Source organism: Platalea leucorodia (genome assembly GCF_965183815.1).
Source record: "Platalea leucorodia genome assembly, chromosome: Z".
NCBI lineage: Eukaryota > Metazoa > Chordata > Aves > Pelecaniformes > Threskiornithidae > Platalea > Platalea leucorodia.
In genome coordinates this window covers 35188117-35211411 of record NC_138858.1, presented here as the reverse complement: position 1 = coordinate 35211411, position 23295 = coordinate 35188117, and the positions used below count along the sequence as shown (strand labels likewise).

At 38.8% G+C, this 23295-nt stretch overlaps 1 protein-coding gene across 1 annotated transcript in view; it reads left to right on the top strand.

Annotated features, from left to right (window-relative positions):
* MPDZ (multiple PDZ domain crumbs cell polarity complex component) overlaps positions 1-23295 on the top strand; it is a gene marked incomplete at its 5' end in the record, with an annotated part of 88650 nt that overhangs the window by 49133 nt on the left and 16222 nt on the right. Inside the window, 12 exons of the mRNA XM_082335844.1 lie at positions 1397-1438; positions 5888-5992; positions 6377-6472; positions 6969-7146; positions 9166-9276; positions 16614-16776; positions 17389-17585; positions 19682-19773; positions 20053-20143; positions 20493-20573; positions 21679-21771; positions 21864-21938. Of these exons, the coding sequence (XP_082191970.1) occupies positions 1397-1438; positions 5888-5992; positions 6377-6472; positions 6969-7146; positions 9166-9276; positions 16614-16776; positions 17389-17585; positions 19682-19773; positions 20053-20143; positions 20493-20573; positions 21679-21771; positions 21864-21938 (1324 nt within the window). The remainder of the gene's footprint in view (positions 1-1396; positions 1439-5887; positions 5993-6376; positions 6473-6968; positions 7147-9165; positions 9277-16613; positions 16777-17388; positions 17586-19681; positions 19774-20052; positions 20144-20492; positions 20574-21678; positions 21772-21863; positions 21939-23295) is intronic.

Sequence of the window (23295 nt, the reverse complement as noted above, 5' to 3'; positions counted from 1 at the left end):
TGCATTTTACACTATGTAACTGTAAGTTTTGTTTTGTAGTCTTAATCTTCTGCAGATATGCCGGAAATACCAAAATCTTGTCTTAGATGTGAATATTCAGAGTTTCCAGAGAAAAGTGCATCCCCTTTCTGAAAGATCTCACAGAAAAGGGGCAGTTGCTATTCATATTATAAGGATTTTTGTATTTCATTTTATATTTATGTTCTTCAGTGCATTCCCATGATGAGGGTTTAAAGTGAAGCTGGCTTCTGCACTTCAAAGAACTGAAAGACCAAATTCTTTGGTAGCTTCTAAAGGAGTCGTTCAAGAATAAGGACAATATTTTGGGGCCTATATAGTTTTGATACAAACCTAGTCAGCATAATTAAACTTTTCTGTAATTTGTACTTTCAGGAGCAGTACAGGATCCCAGAAAAATAGTGTGATACAAATGTGTGGGTAATGTCCCAAATCAGAAATTTGGAGATATGGAGCATTATCTTATGATAGTTCTTCCTGTTTGCAGAGAGGGATATGCAGCTATATAGATGCACCACCATGCAGCATTTGCAATTTAAGGGCCAGCATTTCAAATAAGCAAGTTGAATCTCTTTGGTGTGTTCCTCAGGAAGCAAGGGTGCAACAAGCACTCAGGTGTGGCCATCTTGATATCATTCCTCTTTATCCCTACAGGGCTGCAAAGTTGGCACCTTAACTTTTAGACTGAGCTTTTTTTGGGTAGCAGGGTGCCCCCCCAAAGTAATTAAGCAGAAGTATTTTAATTTCAAAGCTGTGTTTCAGTGGCAAACATTATTTGCTTAGAAAACATAAAGCTGTTCTTACTTGCCCCATAAAGGCTTTGTTTTATTTTATTAAAAGAAATTTGATTTTGAATAGTTCAAGAACCAGCAATCAGAGTCTCAGACTTAGGTATTTAATTTTTTTCCTCTTTGTTTGTGGAAAACCAGATGTGTGGCCTTACCAGAATGCATTCTGTTTCACTTCTCACTCCACCTTGCCAGGAACTCTTACATTTCTGTAATAATAGCCAGGGTTTTGTGCTCAGCAGCGGCAGCTGCTTGTAACATCTGTCAGATAATTGCAGAGCTGAATCAGAATTCACCTGCCTAAAGTATGGGGATGAATTCCTGATCAAGAAATAAAAGATAGATTTCAATTCCATTTTCTATGCTTGTTAATAATCACTGCTATAGACAATAATAAAGACCAGATGCTTTCTGGGGGAGGTGTAGATGAAATGGAGGTGGAATGGGAAAAAAAAAAGAAAAGAAAAAGGAGAAAAAAAAGCAGCTCACACTTTTAACTACATAAGTATGCCTCTCGCATTCAGCATGAGACATTGACATTTGTTAACACCATTGTAAAAAGATGCTGCATCGTATGCTTCACATTCTAGATCTTCTCCAGCACCTGCTGATGATCAGGCCCTCTTTTATGTGTGAGTATTGGCGATTCAGAAACTCGTTATGGCTCTATGTTGCAACTTGTCTGTAAAATCATTCCATGCTTTTATGACATCCATAGTAATGTCAGGGATATATCCAGATATAGGTACATATTCTCTCTCTCGTTGTGTGTGTATGTGCATGCACATGTGGCTGCACATGTGCATGTGTATATATGTATATTTATTAAAAAAGGTATGCGTGTGTGTGTATATATATATATGTATATATATGGCTTTAAACTTGAAGATTGGAGCATACTTCCTAAGACTGGAGTGAAAGCACCTGTATTCTAAAAAATTATTGCTGATATTTTTAAATTTTATCTATGACAGCCACCCTAGATGTGCTTAGAGCACGTGTGCGCGCGCGTGTGTGTGTGTGCGCGTGTGTGTACAGGGTTCACTGCTAGAATTGGCTTGAGTACGATGTGCTGATATCTGGATTAATCTCAGTGTCATATTTTCCGTGGCACTTGCATTTTACTTCCTTCATGTATAAAAAGGTTCAACTTAGACCTTAAGTGTTAATGACAGTAATTTGTCCTGAACATTTTCCATACTTTGTTATTTGGTTTGTTGGTGTTTCAAGGTTTTGTGTGGCTGTTCAGTCAAGCATGTGATAAATGTTCCTCTGTACTGCATGCAGTGTTGTGTTTACAAGATATTTTCATATGTACACCCTTTGGTGTTTCCATTGTCGCTGCTTTCATTGCTAGTGCATATCTCTGGGGGGAGGAGGGTCGTTGTAGCTCTCAAGAAAGGAAACCAGAATGCTTTCTCCTTCACGCTGTAGAGCTATGAAAGAGAGGAAGTGATTAAACCCTGCATATACTTTCCCTTGGAATTATTGAACTTTAACTTTTCTTGCAGATAAGAAATGCAACACAATAGTAGAGCAGTCATTTACTCGTTTCCTGTTTTCTGTGTCTTCATCCCGATTTCCTGGCACTTGTTTCTCTTACTCTCTTCCCTGTGACCATATTAAGGCAATTACCAGTCCCTTTTGCAGAAGAACCATTCAGGTGCCTGGGTGGATTTTTATTTCCACTTTACACCACAAGGGTCAACAGAGTTGACCAGAGGAGCCTAACACCCTTCTTGTTCTGGGCCCCTTATCACCCCGGTCACACGCTGAGCAGTTCAGGATGATGCTGGATGTTTTGAGACCTCCCTGTGACCTCCAAGAAGTGAGCTACAGCAGCAATCCAGCAAGTCATGGATTTGATAACTCTGGGATGTCTGCCCATTAAGAACTAAACAGGGAAAAAATTCTTGGCAGATAAAAATCCAAGGTCTTCAATACAATCTGGCATTGCTGTGTCACAGAAGGCAGGAGCAGGACAGACAGCCACTTATCAAAGATGACTTTCTGGTATACATATTTCCGAAAACTCTAATTTTCAGCAGAGCCAGTTTTTTTCATTTCAATGATAACATGCAAAGGAGAGAGGGGAGGAGGACAGTCACATCAGTAATACAGCTTATCTAATAGGAGCAGCTAGGGAAGCCTTTGCAGTTAACTGAATTTTAGAAATCATGAGCAAGAAACAAAGGTGAACTCCTGCACAAAATGTACCTTTTCATGCATTTGATTCATGTAATTTAGTTTTCTTTTCTATGCTATTTTTTTGCAAAATGCAAGTAAGTGTTCTGGTTTATTTATGAAGTAGCTGAAGCATTATTGAAGTTTAGTTGTAGATAAGCATGAACAGTTAAAAACATATTGAATGTTCCTTTGAGTGCTTAAAATTAGGCAATTAGAACTGTAGAATAGCAATAATGTAATTTTCCAAAGAGCTAAAACGTAACAGCTCCCAGTGATACTATCTAAATTTGACTCCATCTGTGGAAATCAATTAGGTAATTCAGTTGCTCAATTTTAGATGCATTTTTAAAAATGATGGAGTGAACCTCTTTTCTTCTCTGTTCCTGTGCTGTACACAGTAATGGAACTTTACCTACCTAAGAGAGCTTTTGAGAGATGTTTGTAAGTAGCATATAAGGCTGTTTCAGAGCATCCTGTGAGCTGTACCTTTTGAATGTCCTAGCACAATGTGAGCTATTCATTCATATAATGAAAAACGACAGGGTATCCCAGAAGTTGGAGTGCATATGGCTTGCCTCCCCCTTAGCTGGTCTCTAACGCTTATGTTGCACAGAAGTATGAAGTAAGGACTACTGCTACCCTTGGACCTTGGAACCCTGCATAATTGTTTGCCATGTGCTCCTTGCACAAAAGGACTGGACAAGAGTTTAAAGATGTTGGACACTCTACTATCAGTGATCACACTCTGCTGTCTACATCCAGGCTGTATCTAGGCATATCTATTTCCTTTTTAGGAGCCTGCCATTCTCCTTTCCGTACTTTGCTTCCAGCTGCAGTTTAGCATTGTCCAAGCCTTCTAGCCAGCAGAAATGTTGTTTGCAATTCTGGTTTCTTTACTGCAGCTGTCTTTCAAGGGAAAACACATTATTTCCTACTTTTTATAGGGTGAAAATTGATGAATTTGGGATGAAATGGATGAATGTAACTGAATGACTGATACATTTTCTTTCATTGAAATGCAGCTTGCATATCTCCTAGCTTTTGTAGAGCAAGGTATTCTTGTGGGCTTACTGGTTGGTGCTTCTGCAGCAGCATTTGCCCTGTGAGAGTTTTGTGACCATAATGCTAGCCCTTTGCTGTAGTTCAGTGCATTTGGAGTTGGAGATGGCTGAGAAGTAGTAATGATTATTTTCAAAAACTCTTTTCCCTCTTGCTTCTCTCTGTTTCACTGCTAGGGCTTTGCAGAATAACTGCTCTGTGTCTTGCATGTTTCCCAGTGCTGGAATGCCCTCAGGAAAGACAGAAGAGTCAGTGACCTTCTGCTGAGTGTTTTTTCCCTAGTCTATGTTAGCTCTCCAGCACTTCAGAATGAAAACAATTTGTGTCAAACACTTTACACTTGTGTGTTTGAAAAAAGGCCAAAGCAGAAGAGAGAGGAGATTTAAGGAAGAGAAAAGGAGCTCCTGATAATATGGATGATTTAGAAATTTCCATTAAAAGAACTGGAGAGTTCCTTCTGTTCGGCACCCTAACCTCCTTAATGACCATCTTCTGCACTTTTCTAGATATGATAGATGTGAGAGGAGGTAGGGAACATGCTTGGGCACAGACGAAGACAACAAATAAAGATGCTCCTTATGATAATTTGGGTAGAGTGTTTTGGACAGAGAGCATTAGTCATATAAAAGTTTATTTGCTCTGCCTTCTGCTGCTTGCTGTGAATATTCAGCAGAAAACCAATGAGAGGGGGAATCAGTGGCAGTCAGGGAGTGACATGCAGGAGAGGCCTCCAAGTAAGTGAGAGACTCGGAGCTGAAGGAGTCTCTCCTCAGCAGCTTACACGTCCTTGTGAAGTGGTCAAGATTTTTTTTTTTGCCCTGTCTGTTTTGTGGGGAAAGATGTTCGTATTTCTTTTAACCATCTGATGAATGGGAGGACAGCCATTTTTCTGTGTTCTTTTTCCATCAGCCTTACTTCTTGGTAGACTTGGATCTGATAGCTAAGCTGCTTATAAAACGACTAAAGTTCTTTAAGAAGAAAAAGCATCATTAAAGGAGAGCCATTGAAGTAGCCCCATTTAGATCATGGCGTCCTTTGGCCTGTAGAAGGAAGTTTTTTAAGAAATATTCTTCATGCCTTAATCTTTTTGTCCTTCTCTTTCATTCTCACTCCCCAGTCTATTGGGCTGTTTCTGTTTCTGGCATTGAAACATGGTTACACCAGGGCTTCAGGAGTCTGCATGTCATTTGGCTGGTGAAACATGGCTGTCTGACTGTCCCAAGCTGGCTGGAAGTGCGTGAAGGGGTGGAGGAAGGAGTTGAGCAGGGGATTACTCCCTGTGGCATAGGTGGTGTGCTGTAACATCTTTGTATGTCCAAACCCATGCAGTATTTTTCACCAAAAGCATAGAAACCTAAAATAGATACAAAACCGCCCAGTAAAGCACAAAATGTCCTGCAAGCCAACTTCCAGAAGCATTTTCAGCCAGAATTTAGGATGGTGATGGTGCTTCACACCTTGCGGATCCTTCAGTGTTTGTCTTTGCACGAGGAATCTCTGTTTTGACCGAAGCTGGATTGTCTCTGTTACACCCTTGCCACTGTTTAAGTACCTTTTACTTCATGGTGTTCAAGCACCATTTACTTAAAATGGAGTGGCCAGCCCTCAGAAAATTATGTGCTGTTCAGCTACCTATTTTGACCATAAATGCATATTTGTTGCAGTCACAAAGGATTCATATAACTCCTTGTTCCCAACATACCAACATTGTGGCTTTGAAGTCAATGACTATATGAAATAGTCTTGAGTTGCTTCCTCATATCCATTCCTCACACCCAGCAAAGGTAGGACCAGCAGTCCTCATGCTACTTTAATCATGTCCCATTTTATTGCAGTATTACGTATGTGCCAGCAGAAAATTTAGACGAGTACAGGGCCAGTTTGGGACAACAGACAGAGGGATCTGTGCCACTTGAACTTTTTCCTTCACATGGTGTCAGGTGAGTCAAAAGACTTACTGTTTTCTCCCGTGGGGCGCTCAGATATAACTCTTTCCATACACTTTTCACAGTTCAGGAAGATAAGTTTTATTTTAGAAGAGCTGAAAGATGGATGATTTTCTTCAGACCAGCAGCCATTCCAACAAAAAGCTGTTCAGAATACAATTTTTGTTTTGGATAGCAAATTTTTCTGACATTTTTACCAGGCTGTTTTATCGGTGTTTGATCTACCCAAAAAGGAGACTGAATACTGCCTCATCCTAAGCTTCTTTTAAATACCATGCAATTTGATTTACATATCACCACAAATACTCAGTGCTTTGCAGTGAAATCTAGGGATTATGTGGGTTCTTTAAAAACGAATTGCATGTTCCTGTTCATCAGCAGGGAACTCCCGGAGCTTCCAGAACGTGAAGAGGGGGAGGGAGAAGAAAGTGAGCTTCAAAATGCAGCTTTCAGTAACTGGAACCAGCCCAGAAAGTAAGTGTAGATCTAGTTGCACAGTATAAAATATCAGTTGAAATTAAAAAAAATTGAACCCTGCAATATATTTTAAGAGGAATAAGAAAACAACAGAATTGCTGCACTTACATATATTGTGCATTGCAGGAGTAATTCACTGTTGATTTTTACTGCCATTGTGCTAAATCCCTGCAATCTAGCAGTTCTTGGTTGCTTCAGTAATTTATCTTCATAGGCTGACCCTCTGGGAGCCAGTAAGAAGAGATGAAGAGAAGGATTCAAAGTTTTGATTAAAATCTAAAATAAAGTAAACAACAGTAGACACAATTACAGACTTTCTGAACAATTCCGTAGATAACTCCTACGGAAAGACGAAACTTTCCAAGGAGAAGTTATTTCTGAATGTTTTTAAACCATTGTGCAAATCCAGATGTCATAATGCTGCATGCAGATGCAGCATTGTCACAATCACAACAGATTTTCATTTATTTTGGTCCTTGTTTTGTCACAACAGGGTTGAACTCTGGAGAGAGCCTAGCAAGTCACTGGGCATTAGCATTGTTGGAGGACGAGGGATGGGGAGCCGTCTAAGTAATGGAGAAGTGATGAGAGGGATCTTTATCAAGCACATCCTGGAAGACAGCCCAGCTGGCAAAAATGGAACACTGAAAACCGGAGATCGGATTGTGGAGGTACCAGCCGAGTGCCTTTTGCTTGCAATATCCCCAGGATTTCAGGAACTGCTGAGATGGATGTGTGGTCCTGGGCTGACAGCTGTGTAATTGTTCCAGCTGGCACCACTTGAGCCATACAGAGTGTAGTACCATCTGCTGATGTTTGTGTGCAGACAGCTTTAAGTTGAATATACAACCTAAAGCATAGATGACTGAGTGAGTGAGCAGGGATCTACAAAGCCAGCAGTTCTACCTGCCTGTTTCAAAGCCAGCATGTGTAGGAGAAAAAGTTTAAGTTTGGTGAAGCTAAAAAGTTTTACCGTTGCATGTTGGATAGCAACAGAAATGGCCAGTGAATAGCAAATCATGCAAATAAATGACAAGCATATTTCCCTCTTAAATCTTAATCAGATCACATCATTCTTTTGCATCTTGTGCAGGAATTAAGGGGGACACAGTGTTTTTCCTGCTGACATGAAGAAAGCTGGATTTGATACAGAGGAAGTTAAGAGCGTTGTGCTCATGCCTGAGGATAGGGTAGCCAGTGGTGGTGCAGGGAGGAATTTATCTGGATTTCTCTTCTGCTTAGCCAGTCCTGTGCTCATGCAGCCACTTCTGCTTTCTCGCTTAAAGATTCTGAAGAATGAACACACTGAAAGGAATGTGTCTTTCCCGTGATGATTATCAATAAGTCAGACATAACCCTGTCTCCAGTGTCAGGCCATTAGGAACTGCACTCCTCTTCACCCTGCTGGATATCCTTAGCTGGCTGTCCATCAGTAAGAACACAGCAAGCAGGGTGATGGAGATGGTGGTGCTTCCCCTGGATCAGACTGGGCTTGCTGTACATGATGGTACTTACACTGCAGTTTGCCATCTGCTACAAAGTTAAAAAACATTCTTTATATCTGAATACCTGAATGCAGCAATTGTCTCTGAAGCTGAAGTGGGTGAGTGAAATTAAGTTACTAATGTGACTGTTTATGAATGGATTATTTCAGTTTCACAACTTATTCTCAAGTTGTGGCATATCTAGGCTTTTTTCTCTGTTACTGCATACAGTATTTCAGACATGGGGAGTCGGAGAGCCTTAGTGTTATTGTTCAGTTCCTCATAGGTTTAGAATTTTCTCTATCAGATTGTTTTCTTTCTCTCTTTATTTACATTGGATGGTTAAGTTTAAGGTAGAGTTAGGCCATTAGAAAGGTGGTAATCCTTATTATATAACTTTGTGTGCAAGAGCTGTACTAACAAGTAACCTTTGTGTGTTAGCTTCTAGCTTTTATTGTGGTCATTGTGAGAATGCTTTACTGATGCTAACCTCACCATAACATGGTTCTTACCTGGATCACAAGACGAACTGTTTTACACACCAATACATATGAAGGCATGAAGAAAAGCAACCAGGCAAAAAATTGTCCTTAGCCATCCTTTGTAAATGCTTTCTTCTAGAAGAGAGAAAGCTTTTCAGCTCTGTCCTAAAAATTTAACTTCTGGGGAAAATGTCTAGTAGCTAAAATTGGTCTTATCTTGCTTTTTTTAAAAAAAAAAAAAGAAAGGAAAGGAAAAAAAAGCACAGTGTACTGACATAATAGCCCATAATGAAAGACCCTCCAGCACCTAACAAGTTTCAGTTTGTAAATCTCATAAAGTCCTGGGAGGTAGGTTATTCTGAGATAGGATTTACAGAAAGCGGTGTTTGGCAAACGCTATCACTCTCTTCAGATGACCTTATCTGTTCTTATTATCGTATCTGTTCTATTACGTTGCCTGTGGGGGAACGTATGGAGCCTGAACCAAGAATGTTGAAAAACCTGTTTTTAAAACCATGGAGAATATTTACTTGATGTCCTTTCAGTGCTCTTGGAATTCTTAAACCTGTGTGTGAGGGATCCCAGGCCAACTCAGTAGAAACCTTTCCACCAGTAATGGAGGTTTGGGCTTAGGTTTTAGTCAAAGTTCCCTAACCAAAACCCAAAGCTAATTCATGATTCCTGTAGCTTCTTGCAATGTTAAGATGAGGCCTTCCAATTACAGGTGGATGGAACTGATCTCAGAGATGCGAGCCATGAACAAGCTGTGGAAGCCATACGGAAGGCAGGCAATCCTGTAGTCTTTATGGTACAGAGCATTATAAGCAGACCAAGGGTAAGCATAAAGAATATTGAAAGAGATGTAATACATAGTAATAGATGAAAAAAATGTTCAAGGTGGTGGTGTTTGGGAATGGGATATTTAATCCTGAAAGTTCCATCTCAGCTATTTTAGGAACAAAGATTTGATTTAAGTATTATTTCCATTTAGAATGAAATCGATTTGGATTTGGAATTACCCTCCAGCACGCCGTCCTCAAACTATTTTGAAAAGCCTCAAGAAAGATAATTTGTTGGGGGGCAGAGTAGGAGTCTTAACTAAAACCAACTGTTAGAGATTGACAGCATGTCTGAGGAGCGCATGCAGACATACAGAACTTGTTAAAAAATTCATTGGACGTTAATGAAAGGACCTAGAAGTACACGGAAGTTTTCCGTCACTAAGCTGCATGGACATTGCAGACAAAAGCTACTGAGCTTTAATATAAGTTGCTTGCATCACTAGAAACTAAACTTCCTCATTGTAGAGTCTGTGTAAGCTGCACGTTTATTTACTAGTTGTCTCATAACTCTTGTTCCCCAGCCAGAGTCTCTTTATAGCCCTTCTTCAGCTTCTGCTCCCTGTGGGCAGAAAACTGCTAACCCATTTTATCATCAGTCATCTAAGGTAAAGTTGCATGAAAAAGCTCTGTTGAATGTTGGTTATTGATACTCAAGCTACTAACATAAGGCTTTTGCATTTGCTGTGATGTGAGCAAAATTGCCACTGCTGAATGTTTAGGCCAGTTTGGGACAGGAATGATGCCATTACTTTATCACAACTTACTTTTATTTACAGAATGCTCCTTTGCTATTTTTAATTGTAGTTCTTTGTTTTCTTTATTTTCCAATTATTAAGCTTGTTGTTTTTTTCTTGACTGTTTATTAACAAACCCTGGTTTCTCTGTAAGCAGAAACATTGCAAATGCTCTTACTGTACATATGCTTTGTGTTGTGGTCTTTGTAAATGGCATTATATTTATTGTCTTCATCTTCTGAAACTTGCATCTGTACTTTATAACAAGATCTTATAAGGGAATTTCCTGCCTTCATTCATGTGCTAGCTACCCACATAGCTAGCTGCCTGCACACAGTAGCTATATTTAATACGGTACCACTATGTATTTAACAAGGCAGTTTCAAGTGACATGTTGCTAATGAGTCAGTTTCTTCCCCTTTGTTTTCTTCAGGCTGCTGTAGTAATTAGAGATCGTAAGTGTACTGGAGAATAGCCCAAATAATGCAAATGGGCTGCGAAAAGCTAGTTGATAGTTGTGCTAGCATGCAGTTACTCATCAAGTCTGTGTTTCATGCTGATGCTGCTCTGGGTATTTCTGAGTAAGAATCTATCACCATGATGATGGTCCCAGATAATTTTTAGGGTTACAGCATTATGCTATATGAGATGCTACCTAGTTTCTGATACCTTAGCATCCTGGACACATTAATAAAATCCTGAACACAAGTTAGTTGAAAAAAAGGGGAAAAAAAAAAAAAAAAAAAAAAAAGAAGGTAAAATAAATCTTGTTATTTTAGATTCCATTTTGCAAAAAAACAGTAAAAAGAAAAATGCTCTTTACTTTAGCATTTTCTTTTCTTGTCCTAGGCTGTGCAAGAAAGCATACTTCATGCACACTGTTTAAAACCTAACTGTTTAGGCAAACTCAGATGCTCCATATTTTGTCACAGTAGTCAGTCCATATTAATACAATGCTGTTGCATGGATTAGAATTTGAGCTAGCAGTAGTATTTTAGGTGCTATGCCATCATGGCAAAATGCAAAAGACAAAATTTTGAATTACTGTGGCTGATCTTTTGTTTTCTCTTTTACTAGGATTTCACTGTTTCTATACAAAATGTGATGCTTGTTTTAGTTGTTTAAAATTTCATCAAGATACAATTTAAAATTTTATGCAGATGACAAGTGTAATGGTTAAAGTGTAGTAGGATCATTATACTGGCAAATTACTTTTCCCAAACTTCTCTTTATAAAAGACAAAATCATGTGAATTGCATGTGTAAACAGAAAATCTTCTACTGTAGGGAAACTGCCTGTTGACTTTGAGTGACTCACCAGTGAAGAAACCTTGTTCATGCACAGCTCTGCTTTCTCGTTGCTGAAGATACTGTAGAATCAAGACATATGTTGTCTTACCAAATTACATTACTTTTCGTTCTGCAAAATGGTATTTGAGAATAAACGTTTAGGGACGTATTTTCTGTTTTCAGAAGCATTTAAAAAAACAAAATGCTTTAAGAAAATACTTAAACAGCAACATACATCTGGATTAAATTACCATGATATAAATGTATCTGTTGATGCTGCAAGCCTTTCACATTCCTTTCCACTTATTTTGCTTCTTATTTTCCAGCAGTGTTAATTTTACAGCCCTAAGATACTTAGGCAGTTGCCAAATGGATACACCTAGTGTAGAAGTTACTTTTAAGTATGCATTGAACAGTATTTCCAACATACTATGCAAAATCAGAGCTGTCCCCTCTTTATTAAACAGGTTCTGATCTCAAAATAGAGTACAGTACAAAAACTGCATAAGGAATATAAATGATCAAATTACATCCTTTAATTTTGTCTAAATATGAAAACTCTTTTTGTGTTAAATAATAATAAAGTACTTTGTATTCTTTAAGAAGACCAGAGAATTTAGTTTCATTAAACTGTAAATTCAGAAAATTATAGATGCATGCACACAAATACAACGTGATCTGTAAAAGTTATTATTAGATATGAAGTCTGTTTAGAGATGCCTAATATTACTAAACCTTCTCTTTTGCAAAATACACAGTGAGTCCACATGAAGTAAATCAAATTATGAGAATTAATATGGTTTTCAAAATAAAACTAAATCTACTGCATTATTACAAAGAATTGTATTTATTCTAATCCAGAAATCCACAATTTTGTAATTAACTAATGTGTAAGAGTATCCCATATGCTGAGATGCTTGGACAAAATTGTACAAATAGCACAGCAAGTAAATTTTCTGTTGTTCATGCTGCTGAATTCTGCACTTTATGAACTTTGAGGGCTAAAACAAGTACGAGGATTGGTGCTTTTCCTCTACACTCTGCTAAACATAGCTGATACAAAGGCGGCGCAAATACAGTTTTGCTTCAGTTCGCATGTCTCTAGCAAACTGCGGGATGCGGACCTTGTTTGGTTAGCACAAGCTGCTAAATAAATATGTTTTGTTTCATGAGTCACAAAGGGTTCATTTAAAAATGTTTTTACTTAGTTTCTATTATGTTTTCCTTTTAGAACCCTTCCCTGCCTTTCCTGCAGAACAGTTTTTTCTGTAGGCCAGCTGTCTTCAGCAGCACTAACCCATTTGCTGATTCTTCTCAGTTCAACACTAACAAGGTTGGATGATGACACACTGTCTGCTTTTGACTCACTAAATATTATATGTGTGCTTTTTTGCCATTAGTGTCTCTCTGCATTTAAATTCTTTCATGCCAGTTTGGGTAAAATATTGTGCTGATGAGAGTGGAAATATTGTGTGGTGAATTAAAAAGATACAGACACGCATTCACATAGAAAAGTTTTGAAGAAGTTAAAAAATTCCAGCTCTATTAATCATAACCACTAAATCTGATCTAATCGGAACTACCAAAGGAGTAGGTTCTCAATTACAAAATGAGTCCCTCTGGTATATGTTAAAATATCCATCTAAGTGTAACTCTCTCATCAGCATGAGGTGTTTTGCTGATATGTACTTCATTTTCTTTTTATGTGGTTAGGACTTTCCAGCTTTGATATCTCTTTTTTTCTTTTTGCATGAAAAAAAACTTTGGCAGCTTTCTTTTTATGATGCTGAAAATATTTTCCCTCAGCTTCTTGAAATTCTTTTGATGCACCATGAACAGGATGCTGACATCTTTGGAAATATGAAAAAAGTTAGATTCTGGTTTTTTGTGGTTAGTGCTTACTGCATGTTACTTATATTGGGAACAGAGTTAACCTCTAGCACAATAATAAAGGCTTAATTCTTATGTGCATGCATTTCTGATTTAATAAAATAAATTTCTAGCTGGTTATACCTCTTGGGAGTGATTGTGCCCTTTGTCTATTTTCCCATGTTGTCAAATATATCAAATGTACGACAAACATTTATGATGTGGTGAATAATTAAATGCATGGTTTTGAAATCTGTGTTTGTATTTGTTACAGTTCTGAGGAAAGAGAGTAGAAGAATAACATAAATGATGTCTTGTATTTTCTGTATTTTCAAAAGTATTTCTGAAAAAATTTGCACATATTTTGAGAGAAAACGTAATATTTTTGCAGTTTCTGCATAATTCCTTTTTTAACATTGAGATACGAATGGCCTGTTGTCATCTCTGTCCACTTCTGCTGAACTAAGGTTCACGAACAGTAAGAAACTTTGCTGAATCAGGGTCCTTAATAACCTCTTAAATATTTTTGTCCATTTATAAATGGAGTTAATAAAGTTGCTGAGGTTAGTAAAATGAATCGGTAATTGAAAATGAGTTACTCATTAATAATGCTGTGTATTGCCAAAGGTGCTGTAACATGTGGATTGCTGTTTTCTGTTACTGTAGGAGGTATCGAATCCAATTAGGGTTACCTTCCGTTGTTCCCCAACTAACCCTTTTGCTCCCACACCATTCAAGGTTTGTCTTGATTCCAGTGAGTGGGTCCTACCGTATGTGTGCTGTACGTTTGTACATGGCCTGTGACACCTTCCAGAGTACTGCTTCTTCCTCCGCGTGTGCCTCCTTTGTTGAAAGTGATACTGCTCCAGACTTGCTGCCATTTTTAATATTTGCTTGGCTGTGATCAGAGTGACCCTGGTAGCCAAAGGGGTTCATGCACTGTCTGATGCTTTGCATTTTAAATGAAATACTGTGCTGTGGCACACTGAAAGTATTTCATGAGTTAAAGCGGTTTAGGTTTTTTGTGTGTGGCCCGATTCAGGGAGCAAAAGTCTTATGTGTGTGTAAATTGCGGGGGCTAGCTTCTGCTGCTGGCGGTGCATGCGTGGCAGGCTGAGTTCTGGAGGCAGGACATGGTCCCCTCCGCCCAAATGGCATTGTAACACTCTTTTTACCCTTCTCACAAAGGAGCCTTGCTTTTACTTTCATTTCAGCATTTCCTTAAACAGCAGGTACATTCAGATTTATGTACACATGCACAGAGGTACAGAAAGAAGCATTTTTTTTGTTAATCAGATTGTGGTGGCTGCAGTTCATAAATGCTAATCTGTCAGCATGTAGCCATACATCCACACCTTATAGAACTTCCAGAGGTCCTTGATGGCACTTTTTTGTTCTTTTTTTTTTTGGTCAAGTTTTCTTGAATTTTGCAAAGTTCTTGGACACTGTAATTTACCAAGAGTACCACTAAAGTGATAGGTTAATTTTGGTTTTAAAACACAGAGACTACTGTAAGGTCTGCTGATCTGGTCTGCTCTCACACTGTATTTCCTCATTTTTTCACTATGTTATGTAGCTTTCTAGTTAAAGCTCTAGGAAGCACTCTGAAAAATTAGTGTTTCTAGAACTACTCTCCCCTTCACCTCTCCTTGAGGTAGAGGTCTGTCACCAGCTTTTCTCCATGGTGGATACATGAATTTGTGATTATGAAAAATGACTTTGAGTGTTGTTAAGTACTGTTTCCACCCTGTTCTGATTCTGATGGGTAACAATGTCTTTGCTAGAATTTTACTGCTTCAGTTGAGGTTTATGTCTGCCCTGTAACTGTTAGCATGTTTTAGAGTATAATTTGCATAAACTGTAAATAATTGATGCAAGGCATCATCTCAGCAGGATGGCATTGTCTTAGATTTGAAGTACAGATCAATGTGACTGATGTAATGATACAAAAAATCTTATGGCATTTATATGGCATTTTTTATACAAATGATTGGCTCTGGTGCCATATTAAAACTTCCCACACTTTTGACATTTAATGCCTTCTTAGTTCAGCTCCTAGAGCAAGTTCCTGAATGAAAGGAAAATCTTTTTCTAGCAGAAGCAGAATGAGGGAACTGAAATAGGGCATTTGTGTTCTCTTTAAATCTTTGGAGTGTACAGAGAATGAAGGTAACTCATTTTGCCTGAGAGATGGGACCTGTCTTAAATCTTAGTATGACTAAATAGGTAACTTTCTAGGTTTTTTAACACCTTCAATTTAAAGCTGATTGAAGTCTTCCAGGGTGTATGTTGCTATCCATCTCACTGTTACCTCTGATGAAGAAATTGTCTCAGTTTTTTTGGCACTCAGAGACACCATCTGAGATACTGTGTTCAAACTTCTGCTAATGGAAGTAATGAAAGCTGAAATGATGAGAACAGGGCTATGAAGCTAGGGCAACACCTGAAAATCCTAGTGTTGGAAAAATACTTGGTTTTCATCTAAAGTTTTTATTGTTTACATGAACAGCTGATCTGTCAAGTATCAAAGTCTCTTGGGCATGCATAAGCTTCAGAATGATGATATTCAGACATAAGTTTCTTGCCTACATGTTTACTGTGAGCAAGCCAAAATTATATAAATTACAGCCACTTAGCCAAATACTTGATGGGAGTCCATATTCCTCAGGGAAACTTAACTCGAATGGAGGCTTGCCAGATTGTGGATTTGGGCCTTTAACCATTATACTGCAGTAGTCATGTGTTTATACTTTTTGTGAATATGAATAGATCACATGCATCAAGACCAAAAGTATTTTTCTCCTTTGTGATTTAATCTGTATCCTCCTTTATTTGATCTTCCGTGTGCAGCTTATAGGAAACCAGTAAATAAGACTGAAAAAGTCCAGTTACTGTGGATTTCTTCAGTTATCATCTGTTTCATTTTGGTTTTAAATTGTCCTTTCAGTTAATACACCAGTTATTTTCTTTTTTCTGGAGGCATTTTTGAAAGCACCAAGTTCTTTGTTTCCTTTCCCTTTCCTCCTATTTGACTTCCAAAGCATATCATAGGAAGAAATTATATGCGGTGTCTTTTAAAATAGAATGAAGTAGAAGTCTTTTACAAATACGGCATTAAAAAAAAAATCACTTGAGTCTTTGTAAGAGACTTTCTGAAATGTAAAGTGGCACATAAAACTTTACTGAATTGGGCTTTTATTGTGAGTTCTGTTTGCTTCTGAATGCATTTTGGAGTGATGTTATCTCTTACCTTCCCTGGTGTTTGTTTCTGTCTTTGATCTCTTGCAGCCTTTCTGTGCTGTGTTATTCATTTAGAATTCCAGCTGCTTGATATTTAAACTTCAAAGCCATAGTCATTGCCATTTCAACATTTTTGTATAGTAGTTTGCCTCAGAATCTGCATCTGCTTAGCCACTGCATTTTTCTTATTCTCCACAGGCATTCTGTCAGTTGGATTCAGAGCCAGAAAAGACTTCGCTTTGTAACTTGCCTCTGCCCCCTCCTTCAGCGTTTTCAGGAATGAGCTGTGATGTTGCACAGTCATCTTCTATCAGAGTCCCAGAGGATGTGGAGAGGGAGGATGAGTTCGGTTACAGCTGGAGTAAGTTTATCCTTTGTGATAATGTTTGAAATATTCAGTGTTGAAACAGCACTGTAGCAGAAGATATAGGGGGTCCAGTTTGAACTACTTCGTTCTTGTGTGCTTCGTGGTTTTGGTGTTAAATGTTGCTGTCAGCTTTCAGTTGTGCTTGGTCAGATGCACATGGTGAACTATAAAACTAATTTTTTCTTCTTCGTTGCACTCCAATCTCTGTTTTCCTCCATAGTCTAGATTCACTGTTTTATATGTAGGACTGCTTGAAGAATTCCAGTCTACTCTAGGTAACTAATGGCAGTGATTGATGTGATAGCTTCTATTACTTGAAGGTGTTAATGGAGGGAAGATTTTTGCTTTTATGTGTGAAAAGTCTTTTTTTAAGAGACGTTTTAATGTTTTCCGAAGTTAGAAGGAAAACAAGGAACTAGAAATATTATTATAAATCACCTAAAGCTTAGCTTAAAAGAAAGTGTGGTGTACACTTAAAATTTCCTCATCCAGTTTGGGATTCTTCTGTCAGATGCTGCCCACTGGACACTCATCGTGACTCTCTAGGTGACTTGTGAAACTTTCTAATGTAAATCCAACCTCTGCTGCCCACACTTTTACATTTAGAAAAGATCGTGCAGCGCTATGGAAATCTACCGGGAGAACTACACATGATTGAGCTGGAAAAAGGAAGGACCGGTCTGGGACTTAGTCTTGCTGGTAACAAAGACCGATCCAGGATGAGTGTCTTTGTAGTGGGAATTGATCCAAATGGAGCAGCTGGCAAAGATGGCAGGTTACAGATTGCAGATGAGTTACTAGAGGTGAGTTTTTGTAATTTATACTGAAACCCAAACTTACTAACTTAAAATGCACTAAAATATTAGATTCTCACTGCAATATAGATGTTCTTCAGTGGACTTTGAAATCCCCAAGTTATCCAAGTTGACATCACTATGCTACCAGATTTTCATTCTGGTGTATGCCAAATAGCTGCAGCCAGGATTTTTTTTCCTGAGTATAGTAGTACTAAGTAAAGGTGGGTGTGTGTATTTAAAATGGATAAAAAAATGGGGGATGACAGCACTTTATGGGTTATGGAGATGTATGGAAGGGCAGTGCAGGCCATGGAAGATACTGAAGTCCTTTAGTCCATCCATCTGTGCAGTGCTCCAGACTTTCTAATTACTTCTCTGTCTATGGGAAGTGTGATAATATCAGAATATTTTTATGTTGTGTAACATAAAATGGAAATTAAATTGGGGAAACTGGAACAGATCCATTTGTATTATGGAGTTTTATCTCATGACACATTCGGGCTGTTTTCTAGTGGGTTTGTGGAGGGACCCAACCACTGAATGTGCAGCTAACATTCCCAATATGTGTATGAGCATAAGGTATATTTTTATATTACCACAGTTCAGTTGATGATACGTGCAGATGTATTCTCTGCTATAGCTTTCCCTAATCTTTCTGATAGCAGTAGGTAACATTACCCTTGCAGAAATGCTTTGTGTAACTTCAAAACTGTGTGTGGAGGTGTTTGAGGATGCAGTGGGGAGATGGTACAGGGAGGGAATGGTGAAACTGAACAAAGCTTGAGGGAGACACTGAGAGTACAAAATGTAGCCTGGCAGTTGCAGGCTAGGAGAGGAACTAAGGGATTTGTGGCACTGTGGACCTACTCTCATGGAGGGACCTGTTAGTTGCAGAGTCCAGTGTTACCTGCTAGACGGTTCCCTTGAATCAGTTAAAATGTCTGGTTTTAAAACTCTGATGTTGGAGATGCTGAGTATCCTCAGAACACATTGAAACATATCTCGCTGAGTCTGCTCACATGTGATTCCTTGCTTACTATCCACGCTGTAAACCTACAAACTGATGCTAACAGATTGTCTCAACCTCTTCAGAGGGGAGATACCTGAGCTTGCTCGTTACGTTCCCAAGTAGCTGTCCATCAGCTGTGGCTGGCCATGCCCTGTCCCCCAGCTGACAGCCTGACCATGGTTCTTCACAAGCACATGGCAAACACTGGAAGCAGTGCTACATCTGGATTGTCACCTCCAGTGTAAATGGCAGGGCTCAGTATCACTGTGACCATGCCTGGTGGACACAACCTGCGTGGGAGACGAGGGTTTACTGTTATGCTCAACCCTCAGTAGTGTTACGCGTCTGTTGCTCACTGTTTGCTATTTCTCTGCTTCTCTTAGTACTACCTCAGTATGTGTTGCATTATTTTTCCTTTGTGTAGGTCCAAGCTGTCCTTTTCCAATTATTTCCCCTTTCTTAGAGTGGTCTTCTGCACTGCAGTTTTCCATTTCCAAGAACAAATGCAACTAATAAAATGTGAGCGAATAATGGCCTTATTCTGCAAGTTCATGCTGATACCTCCAATCATCTGAATCATAGGAGCTTCAAGGGGTTGCAGTGAGTCTGCTCTGCCACATGAAGATAATGATTGTGAGGTCAAATCTTCACATTGAAAATGCACCAGTGTTCAGACTCCTGTGTATAAAGTGCCTGGCTCAGAGCCGAGATTAGAAAAATAAATAGCAATCTCATTGCTGGATATAGGTGATTCAATTATTTGTTATGGTTAGGATTTCCCATGGCCCTGCTTTATCACCACATCAGTCATGAGGTGGTCAATGGCAAGTGGAAATAAATGATGGGGCAAGTCAACCCAGTATAACTCAGAGAATGGCATTTTTAGCACTGTGACAGTGTTAGTCTGAAATCAAACTATAAGGAATTTTCTCCTGGAAGAAGGGAGTGAAAGCAGGACACAACATACTCTGTTATGTTAATACAATTTCTGCTTTAGCCTGTGATGTGGGATAATGGATTTCTTTAAGGCTTAAAAATTAGTTTAAGGGAATTAAAATATTTTGAGAAATAATTGCTACCTTCCTTTGTATAGATAAACGGGCAAATACTCTACGGAAGGACGCATCAGAATGCTTCCTCAATAATCAAATGTGCACCATCTAAAGTAAAAATAATCTTTGTCAGGTAAGTTCTGATTAAAAGTTTAGCTAAAAAGGTTTATTTTAAATATGCTCAAGTTTTGCACAGAGTGTTTCTCTTTTAGTTTTAATTTTGGTAAGGTACATGTGCTTTTGAACGAAGTTCTTAGTAGTTGTTAAATATGTCTTGAGTTTTCTGTTTTGATATTTGCATTGTGAGTGCCAGAAACAAAGTAAAAGAAAGGGATAGACTTAAACTTGGTCTAAGAAATACGGTGCTGTATTCCTACGTTCTTACTACATTTTTTAACTGAATCTATTGTAGAAATAAAGATGCAGTAAATCAGATGGCTGTTTGCCCTGGCAAGTCAGTGGAGGCTTCACAGTGTACTTCAGGGACACTTCAACATCAAGAGGTAAAGTAAATTTTTGCTTTTCTCATTTGACTGAGATACTAACATCATTGTTCTAGATAGAGGATTGCCCGGTCTGCTTAGCAAATAATACAAAAGAAAAAGAAATCCACGGGAAAAACAAATGATATTTTAATAAGGCTGCTAAATTTAGTACAGCTGTGCTTAATTCTGGTTTAATTTATGTTCATCTAAATTATGAAGTAAATCTAACATTCCTGTGAATAAGGTTATAGCAGTTTAAATGGATCCAGAAAATTATCAGACCCACTTTAAATGTTTGTGTGCAACTTTATTTTGATGCAAAATGTTGAATAGAATTACTCACAGTTATGTCTTCATTTCCTATTAGATTGATATCAGTGCTGCAAACTCCGGTGTTTGTTCTGACTTCAGTTCATGTAAAAACATTCAATATGTAGAACTCCCTAAGGTATGTGCTGAAAATTAAATTTACATCAGCCACATTTGTATTCACTAGCTTGCTTTTTTGTAATGGATTCCCTTTTATGGCAAACAAAATTTGTCCCCTACTTATTGGTAGTCAGAATAGAGATTTTTAGAGGTCTTCTCTTCCTTTTTGTGAACGGACCCCAAAGTTTTCCTGACATAATGACTGTCTTTGGCAACCTCATGAGGCTCTTTAACGTCACATAAATTTGCCAATTGCTCTTTGTCTCTGGAAGAAGTCTTCTCTTGTCCTGTTTGCAAAACTTTTGGTAGCCAGCTGCTGGTGGTGCCTCAGGCAAAATCATTGCCTTAGTTGTTCAAAGTAAATGAATTAGCAGATTATAAGCACCAGATCCCCCAAACAACATGCATATCTAGTGGAAATTGTGCAGCTGGGAGAAAATGGCCAGGTGTTCTGTAACTGTGAAGCTGCCAAAGGAGGGTGGAAAAATTGCTGCTCCTGCTTATTGACGTGGAGAAGACAGTTGCATTCTGTGGACATAAGGATAGAGACTTGCAGACCATTCATAAGTTTTTCTCTTTGGAAGGCATCTAGCCTTCCATTATTAACCAGGAGACTATCTTAGAGGTGATGGTATCCAGATAATTTAATTCTAGGTGAAAGCATTAGGGAAATTTCACTCTGCCACAAACATTTACTAATTTCATGGGAAGAGCGTACATTTTTCCATCCTCTGTATTTTCCACTCCTGTGTGTATTTTTTTCTGTGGTTTCAAATAATGAATTTAAGCTATATCATGAAGTTTTATTTACCTCAGTTCGTAGTTTCCAAATATTTTGTGTTTCTTACTCCTATTTATGAATTTAACAACTGAATCACAATTGACCTTGTAAATTTCAAAGGAGTGGTTTTGAATTCAGAAGAATTCAGATTTATCTTGGTAGGCAATATACTGTTTGTAGGTTGGCAAAATCTATTTCAGGAATAGATTCGTTTAAAACAAAAATATTGATACATTGTGAAAACCCCAACTTTTGTTACGTCTGCAGGCTTCACTATTCTTTAGTATTCTAATATTTTGATGAACACAGTACCTAACCATTTGCATTTTTCTCTTTGCCCCAGGATCAAGGAGGCTTGGGAATTGCCATTAGTGAAGAAGACACAATTAATGGAGTAGTTATTAAGAGCTTAACGGATCATGGTGCAGCAGCAAAGGTGTGAAAACATTTAAAATCTGAATAGAGAATGGAAAATGTTTTTTGGAGTAGCATCCAGAGCTCATATTTTTTGTTCTATGTTGTTTCCAGGATGGACGAATAAAAGTTGGAGATCGGATCCTGGCCGTGGATGATGAAATTGTTGTGGGATATCCAGTAGAAAAGGTGCTTCCGAAGTGTCAGGAATGTTGCAGAAATCACACCAGTTAATGTAGGAGGTGATTGTGTCTTAAACAAACCAGTGAGGTTTTCATGACTATACTCTGACTTCATTTTCAAAGCTGGCTAAAGAACTAAAGATCTGCAGGCATTGTCTGGATAAGGAAAGTACTGCAGAATAAGCTAAAGCCTGAATTTAAAGCTCAGCTGCTATTTTACATTAACGCACTACATGAATCATCTATCTCTGTGCTACAAATGTGATTTTTTTTTTCCCCTGGGGTTCAGATCTGATGACTGAGAGGCACTTGTGGGATAAAACCCATGAACTATCACTCGATAGTGACCCTTCATGGCTACTCCACAGTGATCACAATATTGTGGAGTTCGGGATCTGGCTGAGCATGCTGAAGGTTAGCACCAAGACAAGGGTTCTAGGTTTTAGAAGAGCAAACTTCAGCTCGCTCAGAGCTCAGTTGGGAGAAATTCCGTCGGAAGCTTCCATGGAGGATAAAGGAGCCAGTGAGTGCTGGGAGTTCTTCAAGAATGCTCTCTTGGAAGCACAAAACGAGTTTATCCCCTATAAAAGAAAGGGAAGTAAGTGGAGCAAGAGGCCCCCTTGGCTCAACCACGAGCTCCTGAGTCTGCTTAAAACCAAAAGAGATGTGTACCAGAGATGGAGAAGTGGAAGATTGTCCACCGAGAACTACAAGGGCATTGCCAGAGTGTGCAGAGATGCAGTTAGAAAAGCAAAAGCTCAGCTTGAATTGGAACTGGGCAGAGATGCCAAAAATAACAAGAAAGGGTTCTTTAGGTATGTAAATTGCAAGCAGAAACAGAAGGAAAACATAGGCCCACTGTTAAACAGTAGAGGTGAATCAGTCACCAACAATGCTGAAAAGGCAGAGGTTGTCAACACCTTCTTCACCTCTGTCTTTACCAACACTGTTGGATCCCAGGCATTGGGAACAGAAATCCAGGAGGATTCAAACATAGACCCACCATCAGTGATGAAGGAGGTAGTATGTGAATTATTACAGCACCTTGACCCCTGCAAATTGATTGGCCCTGATGCCATCCATCTGAGGGTGTTGAGAGAGCTGGCTGACATCATTGCGGGGCCATTCTCTATAACATTGGGGAAGTCATGGAGATCAGGGGATGTCCCAGAGGACTGGAGGAAGGCGAATGTTACCCCTATCTACAAGAAGGGCTCAAGGGAGGATCCAAGTTATTATAGGCCCGTCAGTGTTAACTTCAATCCCTGGGAAAGTTATGGAATGGATCCTGCTGCAGGCCATCACGAGTCAAATGAAGCACATGATTGGGATGGCTTCACCAAGGGCGTATCGTGCCTGACAGA